The sequence below is a fragment of the Apis mellifera genome, linkage group LG1 (genome assembly GCF_003254395.2).
Source record: "Apis mellifera strain DH4 linkage group LG1, Amel_HAv3.1, whole genome shotgun sequence".
Classification (NCBI taxonomy): Eukaryota; Metazoa; Arthropoda; class Insecta; order Hymenoptera; family Apidae; genus Apis; species Apis mellifera.
The window spans coordinates 10,865,441-10,874,213 of record NC_037638.1 but is presented as its reverse complement, the minus strand read 5'-3'; the positions used below and the strand labels follow the sequence as shown (position 1 = coordinate 10,874,213).

At 25.8% G+C, this 8,773-nt stretch overlaps 3 protein-coding genes across 8 annotated transcripts; 1 reads left to right on the top strand and 2 right to left on the bottom strand.

The window, feature by feature from the left end:
• Positions 1–138: 138 nt before the first annotated feature.
• Positions 139–2,308, top strand: LOC409103 (protoheme IX farnesyltransferase, mitochondrial). Its single transcript, XM_006568602.2, has 6 exons — positions 139–513; positions 598–871; positions 959–1,154; positions 1,230–1,405; positions 1,481–1,798; positions 1,909–2,308. Exons 1-6 carry the CDS (start codon positions 439–441, stop codon positions 2,124–2,126), a joined length of 1,257 nt encoding a protein of 418 aa, XP_006568665.1. The 5' UTR covers positions 139–438; the 3' UTR covers positions 2,127–2,308.
• Positions 2,309–2,316: 8 nt separating this feature from the next.
• On the bottom strand, positions 2,317–8,624 carry LOC409102 (tRNA-dihydrouridine(16/17) synthase [NAD(P)(+)]-like). 6 transcript variants are annotated; one of them, XM_006568604.1, is made up of 10 exons: positions 8,423–8,610; positions 4,598–4,691; positions 4,207–4,486; positions 3,946–4,105; positions 3,678–3,873; positions 3,326–3,574; positions 3,066–3,211; positions 2,891–2,988; positions 2,620–2,778; positions 2,317–2,544 (listed from the first exon to the last, which is right to left on the bottom strand). In XM_006568604.1, the coding sequence occupies exons 3-10, from the start codon at positions 4,330–4,332 to the stop codon at positions 2,386–2,388; spliced, it is 1,293 nt and encodes a 430-aa protein (XP_006568667.1). In that variant the 5' UTR covers positions 4,333–4,486; positions 4,598–4,691; positions 8,423–8,610; the 3' UTR covers positions 2,317–2,385. The 6 variants fall into 6 exon arrangements, with proteins under 6 accessions (XP_006568667.1, XP_006568666.1, XP_623799.3 ...); XM_006568603.1 differs by having other exon boundaries at positions 4,217–4,486; XM_623796.6 differs by lacking the exon at positions 4,598–4,691 and having other exon boundaries at positions 4,217–4,486; positions 8,423–8,624.
• LOC102656283 lies at positions 4,693–7,360 on the bottom strand. Its single transcript, XM_006568606.3, has one exon. The coding sequence runs from the start codon at positions 6,811–6,813 to the stop codon at positions 4,780–4,782; it is 2,034 nt and encodes a 677-aa protein (XP_006568669.1). The 5' UTR covers positions 6,814–7,360; the 3' UTR covers positions 4,693–4,779.
• Positions 8,625–8,773: the final 149 nt, after the last annotated feature.

Genomic DNA, 8,773 nt, shown 5'->3' with positions numbered 1-8,773 from the left:
CAAAAAATAAAACTTATTTACATGAAGATTTATTTTAAATATGAGGCATTATCGTATTTCTATAAAATTTGGTTGTCTATTGATGCTTTTAGGAATTCATTGTCTTTTACATCAATTTGAATATTCGATTTTCATGAGTTTCGATTCAACTACTTGAATAAGCATAGGTTGAAATAGTCTAGTAAAATTATTTTAAGTTTATCACAATGAATGTTTGTTCAAATTTTTCTTACGTAACGCGAAACAAAAATTGTAAAAACGAAAATATTTCATGATGTAAGTCGAATATTTCGTTGTTAAGAAAAAATAAGTATTTGAATTGTCTTGTGATTTTATTATTGATGGCATAAAATTGTAATCAAGGACCGGTTGGTTCTTATATTACTTTCAGAATGAGAAAAAGAAAATATTAATCATTATACACGACATATTTTTATCATGTTATTTATTTTTTATTCAATCAGGATTTCCCGTAATATATGTCTGTCATCGTTGAAACTGTCAATTTCTACAGTATGTAATGATATTATATGTGATGATGATATTTTGAATTTTTTGTTATAATATTATAATAATTTTTATAATAATTTATTGTAGTATTCTACTAAGGCCACATCAAGGATAAAAAACTTAAATTGTATTCAGAAACAACAACATTCATTAAATATTAAAAATCTTCAAAATCATAATATTCCATCAAGCTTCGTTACACCTATTGGTGATCAAAAAAATACTCAATATGTAGATGTAACAAATAATGTAAAACAAAAAGATTTATGTATAAATGACAAAGAAGAATGGCAACATATAAAATTAGATTCTGGAAAACTTCAAAAATATTGTTTTATGTTATCTAAAATAAGGTTAACATGTAAGAAAAATTAACATCTCTAATAATATATTAATGTAATTTTTTTCAATATAAAAAATTATTTTTTCAATGAATGATTAATTTTAGCTTTGGTAGTAATAACCACTATGGCTGGATATGTATTGGCTCCAGGAGTTTTTGATGCTCATACATTTATTGCATGTTCCATGGGTACAGGATTACTTTCTGCAACAGCAAATGCTATTAATCAATTTTTTGAAGTTCCCTTTGATGCACAAATGTCAAGAACAAAAAATAGAGTATTAGTTAGAGGTCATTTAACGTATGTACAATATATTTCAATTATAAAAAAAATTAAAAAACAATTCATTATACTTATAATAGAATTTCTTATTAGTCCAGGACAAGCAATAATTTTTGCAACAGTGTCTGGTTTTAGTGGATTATTATTATTATATAGTCAAGTTAATGAATTAACAGCAATCTTAGGAGCAAGTAATTTAATTCTATATACACTTATTTATACTCCTATGAAACGAATTAGTATTTTGAATACTTGGATAGGTTCTATAGGCAAGTATTATAAAATTACAAATTATTAATATTTATCAAAGTATCAATAGAGATTACATATTGATTGTTATTTAGTTGGAGCTATACCACCGTTAATGGGCTGGGCATCTTGTGTCAATGATATAGTATCTCCAGGTGCTTGGATAATGTCTGGCATATTATATGCATGGCAATTTCCTCATTTCAATGCTTTGTCATGGAATTTGAGACCAGATTATTCACGTGCTGGTTATAGAATGATGGCAGTCACAAATCCAAAGCTTTGTCGTAAAACAGCATTACGTTATACTGCAGCATTAACAGGTCTTTGTTATTTAGCACCTGTTTTTAATGTAACAAATTGGTGGTTTGCCTTGACATCAACACCTCTTAATGTATATTTTTTATATCTTGGTAAGTTAAAAATATATCTTAAAACAAAAGAAAATAAATAATAAATAATTTTATAATGTAATAATTTATTATATTATGATATTGTATATAAATTATTTGTTTTTTTTTAGCGTGGAAGTTTCATAAACAATCAGATAGTAAAAGTTCACGTAAGCTTTTTCATTTTTCATTGATCCACCTACCTGTTCTTTTAATTCTTATACTTGTAAATAAAAAATATTGGTATAATGAGAAAAAACAAAAAGATATAATACTTTCTGAAGAAAAAAATAGTGATATTTATGCAATTGTAACAAAAATAATTACATCGACATCTTCAAGCACTTAATGGATCATTTTGAAATTTTATCCATGATATTATGATATTGACTCATGAAGTATTATAATATTAAGTGATATAATATAAGATGAGTTTGTAAAAGTGATTGTAGTATAATTTGTGAATAGAAACATATTATAATACAATTATTATATTAAAATTAATATAACATCTATAAAATAATTAAAAAATACGTGTATCTATTTTATAATATGTGTCCATATATTTATTTAATTTTTATTTATATAATCTAAAATATCATACAATGTCATATCGTATTTTCGATAGTTCTTCGTTTTGCAGCAAATTCTATTGCCATTTGTCTTCTAGTTTTAGTTAAATTTCTGTGTCCAGTACAATCCAAATTTTCTGTAAAACATTTGTTTCTACAGCACTGCCGACATGATTTATGAACGCATTTGAGACTCTATAAGAAAGGAAAAGAAAAAGAAATTAATGAATTCAAACAAAAAAAATAAATGTAAAACTAAATTTTGCAAACCACTGGATTTGGGCAATCGCGACATAAATTGGATCCTCTTTTTATTACAACAGTTGATTTGTTTGGTCGGCGCGCTATACGTTTAAGTTTTTTCAAATGTTTTCGTGATATTTCATTTCCTTCTTCGTCTCTGAATTTTCTTTTAGTTGATTCATTCTGCTAAAAGGGAATGTCGAAATAGAAGAATAATTATTTGCTTTTATACATAATATGGAAAGGAGAATGAAAAAAAAATATCTTTATAAACTATCCTTTTTAAGATTAAACTAACCTTTTCGATTTTTTCGATTTCTAGTTTTTGTATATTCTCTTCTGGAAGATGACGTACATATGGTTGGCACAACCATGGAGGTAATTTTAAATTATAATCTAAAATGTGTATTATATATATGAAATACAATAAATGATCAAATAATTGTTTTTATTGGATAATAAAATTATCAAACCAGATGTTTCTTCATGCCATATTAAACGTCCTTCGTGATAAGGTAGATATCGATCTCTCAAAGTGTAAACGACATTTCGGAAAGATTCCATAGTAGAGTTTCGAGCCAAATTTTCTCTTTCTTCTTTATTTTCTGCTAAACAAAGTCTACTCTCTAGTTAAAAGAACGCTGAACGCATAAGTTAATTTTTAATTTGGAATTTATTTATATATAAAGGATAAAGATAAAAGAAACTTAGAAAGAAAATTTTTCATACATACGTGTGTTGAAATAATTTAAAAAGATGACCACGGATATAAGAAGCAGGGGCTGGATAACATTCTACCAAATCTAAATATTCAAGTGCTGGCTCCCAACTAGGTGGATAACAAGCTTCAAATATATATGGATTATAAAGATTGCCTTCTGCTGACATTACACCATTAACACCAGTTTCTTCTATACATTTTTGAATATCTTGTAGACATTGTATATTACCATTCGCAAATACTGGAATTGTGACAGCTTGTCTAAATGTTTGAAATAATATTGAATAAAAAATGATTGAAAAATATAAAAAATGTTGATAAAAAGAAAATAAATTTTGTTAATCAAGTCTTGTTATAATTATACCTTACAGCTTTAATGTGATCCCAAGATGCAACACCAGTCAATGGACCTTTCTGTTCTCGAGTTCGTCCATGCACAGTAAGTAATTGTGCACCAGCAGCTTCAAGCATTTGTGCATATTTCACAGTTTTATCAATTTCTGCAAATACTCGAAGCTTGCAAGTTACTGGTACATGAAGTTTTTTACTCAAAGTACTAACTGTAACATTTTATGAAAAAAAAAGTATATATAAAAATGTAAATTGTAAACATGCGTAAAATTCATACGAACCGATTTGTTGAAGTAAATTCCAATCATCTTGAAGGAAAGCACCATAATGACCTCGTTTAGCAATTGCTTGAGGACAACCAATATTTATATCGACTGCATCACAATATGGTTCTGCTAAAAGTGCTGCCTCTAATAATGTACTAGGATCGTTACCACAGAACTATAACAAATTAATAAATTAAAAATCAAAATTCAAAATTGTTTAAGAATAATAAAAAAGACAAAAGGAAAAAGTAACTGAAACAGGCCTGTTTAACGTACGTATCTATACCTGGACGACCAATGGCCGATCTTCAGCAGTACTAGCAAGAGCTTCTCGTCGATATTTCGGATCTCGACAAAAAACCGAAGAATGAAGCATTGGTGTGTAACAAAGATGTGCACCATGACGACGACTCAACAATCTCCAAGCTAATTCGCTTGCATCAACCATCGGTGCAACTATATATTCTGGAGAACCCAATACATTTTTCCAAATATTCGTCTCTTGTATAGTAGTGTTTGTAAGTTGGTCAGATACTTTTGCTGAAACTGATGACATCTACAAAAATATATAATGATAAGTAGATAGGAGAGCACATTTTACATTTAAATAAGCACGGCTTTTTAAAAAGAAAATTCTGTTTTGTCCACGATAGAGATCGGTACTCACTTTATAATTTTTAAATTAAAGATTGAAGGTGCGGCATATATAATTACCCCCTTCCCTTTCCCTTTTTCTTTATTATTTATTGTCCACGTTAAAGCTTGCAAAAAAAAAAAACTTATGTTCATTGTATAAACATGATTTACTATATTTACTATTGTTTTAAACGGATTTCAAAAATGAAGTAATTAATTGATATAAGTATTATATTTTTCATGAAGATAGAATTTATCATCAACTCGTGAAGATGAAAAAGATTGAGACGCAGATGATGATGATATTAATAAACAAAAGAAATATTCAGAATATGATGATAAAGAAGAATGCGATTGTGGTGTAACACATTTTGAAAATTTCAATTTCAGAATAGGAGAAAGCTTGATAGATAATATATATGATTTAGTTGTTTGTCCTTTTTGAAAAATAAAACATGTTCCAAATCTATATGTTGATGATCCAGTTATTTTTTGCAATCGAAGTGAAATTTGATTCTGTGATTCTGACAAGTCTAATTTTGTAATTGACGATTTATGTAACGGAGGAAGTTTTGAATAAAGTGGAACAATAATAATAAGTGTATAGAAGGGAATGATAAGAGAAGAGGCAGTGATTGATGTCGATAATACTATGTTTTTCATAAACGAATCATAATCCTCCTTTGTAATCAAATCAATTTTATTTATTTTCTTCAATTTTTGTATGTGCACTATATTCGTATCATACGATTGCTCTTGACTTTTTCTTTTTTTTCTGCATCTTTTTCTCTTTTCTTCTTTATTTAAATATGTATAAAGAAATCCTATTCTTTCAACTTTTTTATAAGAATTTGTTGAAACATATGCTATTTGATCAGATATATCGTCACAACTTTGTTTGTCGCAAGATTGTTTCTTCGATATATTCATTTTAATATTCTTGGTACAATGCATTATTATCGAGTTATGTGAAGTAACAGAGCAACAAAAAATAGATGTTGCTAAAGTAGTATTCCATTTTTGAAATGTGATTGTTGATTGTTCAATATTTGCTGATGATACATCTGTTGAATTTTCCGTTGATGTTTGCTTTGATTGCTTTGATTCAAAAATATTATATATTGAAAAACAAAATTGAAAATTTTTTTCTTTTCTTTCTCCATAGAAAAAAGGAGAATGAGTTACGATTTGATTTGATTTCCTTTCAAGTTTGATTCGATTATCATTTATACCGCAACAGAAACATTGATTTCCGCCATTTGCAAAAGATGATAATAAGAAACGACGAGCAGAAACAAACTCACAGAAACCATGTTGTATTCTTGATTCAGGAACTATTTGCTGAACTGGTATTGACGAGCTATTACCAGTAACTGTGGTAGTGATTATTTCAGTAGAAGTGATTTTTGTTGTAACGGAAGTTGTGATGGTAGTTGCGGCGGTAGTATCAGTTGTAGTAGCAATTGCAGTAGCAATAGACTTCTTTTCTCTTTTGTTTCGTATATATTCGTATGTAGTCAATCCAAGGCAAGCAATATAACCATGAAAAAAGCACAAATGAAGTAAAAGTATTGCTACAATTGCCGAAAGGATTCCAATCGCGGAGATTGCGATTATTATAGTAGTATCCGAAATAGGAACAATAAATAAAACTACAGAATCAGTCGCGTTTTTCGTAGTTACATTAGTAGCAGGTTGATCTATTATTTGATCAAAGAACAACAGCAATGATAATTCTGTCACGGAGAGACCGGTAACAAACAAACTTGCTAGAATTGCAGAAATTAAACAGATTAGAAAAGCACAATAGTTTCTAGCTCCAATGCAATTATTGAGCCATTTGCAATGATGATCGAATCGAATAATGCATTTGTTACAAATAGAACAATGCTTCGTTCTTTTACTTTCAATAGTTATATTACAAAGATGACATCTACCGTTTTCAATTACATGTGAGTGTTTATTTCGATCGAATTCTGGTACAATTTTATTTGTTGGCTGAGATCTGACGCGAGGATCTGCCGGATCTAATAAAATCACTGCCAAATGAGAACAAATGTGCGTAAAAAAGATTATAGCAATAACGATTGAAAAAATTGATCGTAAATTTGGTTTGAGAAGTGGCGTTAATATTACAAACGTATTTACCACAATAATTAAAATCACAATCCATCCAATTACTTGTTGAGGGTGCAACGGAAATTGAAGTCCGTGCACGCGTCTAAATTTTCTGTGTTCTAGTGTCATGAATATATTAGTTTGTTTCAAACATCATTTTGATAGAATATTGTTCGTTGTTTTGCTTTCTTCAATTTGTATTACACAAAAAAGATCTTTTTTTGTTCACATTTGCTACTATTGATGATTTTGTTATTTTCTTTATCGTCATCAATAATAAAGATGATATCATTTATTAAAATATATATTTGTGTTTTTTTATTTATTGTTTCAATTATTTTTATTTTTCTTTTATCTTCTTTCTTCTTTCTTTTCCGATTGTTTAAATGAGAAATCTTTCAAGTTTGTTATTTTAATTTTAATTTTATTTTTCACTGTCCACTTATAACTATGTAAAATAATTATACAATGAAGTTAACTTGTTGGAACACTGATCATGATATGCAATTCTTTTCGAGAATCCTCGGTAAAACTCGGTTATTCGATAGAATATATTCTGAATCGATATTCACATGGTAACGTAATAAACGTATAAATCAAGCAAAATATATTTTTTTTATCATAAATACAATTATCTTTTTTTTTTCAATTTCAATGTTTTCTCACATTATTAACATTGAAAATATGTATAACCATATAAAAATATTTAATATATTTTTTCCATATATATATTTTCCATATATATTAACCAAATATTAAATTTCTAATCTTTTCAAATTTTATAATTAATTTAATATATAATTAATATTATAATTATATATAATTAATTTTTATATAATTAAATTAATTATAATATTTAATTAAAAAATAATATTTTTTTAAAAACTATTTCTTATTCACTATATTTATTGATTTATAAGTTGATACATTTCAATTTCATATTTCTATAAAACTATTATAAATATATTAAATAATAAGTTTAATTTAATTTAATGTAAAATTATCTCGACTATCAAATATTAAAATTATTTTTTGTCTAAACATGTTTCATATAATTTTTTATATAATATTTATAATTATATATAATTATATAGATAATATTATTCATTAATTTTGTTAATATAAATGAATTCAATACACAAAATACTATGTAATATGCGAAAAAAACATCAAATATTTAAAAAATACTTTACAATTTCGCGTAAAATTTACGTATATACTTTAGTTAATATAAAATTTAAAATATAATATATAATACTATATATACTATGATTAATATATTCTTATGATTTTTTGCAAGCTTATATTTTTTGTCTATTTATATATTTTTATATCATTATAATATCAATATTTTTATTAATTATATTATCATTGTTATTATTATTGTGATTTTCTTTAACTTATTAATATTTAGTTATAATTTATTTTATTTCTATTTTTTTAATGATGTACAGAAAGAGATAATTATAAAATTATACATTAAATAAATTAGAAATTTACCATCTATTTTCATCCGATAATACATATATATTTCTACCATATAATTAGAATTTTTTATATTATATCATATCATAAATATATATTTAGTAAAGTTCTTTAAATTCCTTTTAAAATATATATTCATGTTTTTTTATATATTATATGTTCTAATTTATTTAAACGTTTTATTTTTCAATAAATTTTTATATTTTATTCGCTTGAATAAATTATATCAAGATAAATATATATATAGACTAACCTTACTTTAATTCTTGAAGTTGAAAGATTAATTGTTAAGCTTTGTCAATTTTAATACACAATGTGGCGTATTTGCAAAAAATATTGTTTTTATTGTTATATAATAACTGTAAATGAATTTAACAATTGATGATATTTAAAATTAATTTTATCACTTATTATCTACGTAATCAAGAGTGTTTCGAATGACTAACAAATATGGTTGAAGTTATGCTCGTTTTTATACATTATCGAAATATCGATATATCGATATATCGATATATGATTATATGTATATATTCAAGTATGCATAAAAACGTATATATATAAATAGATATTTATACACATGCAGTTTGTCAACTGGTATGTTTGA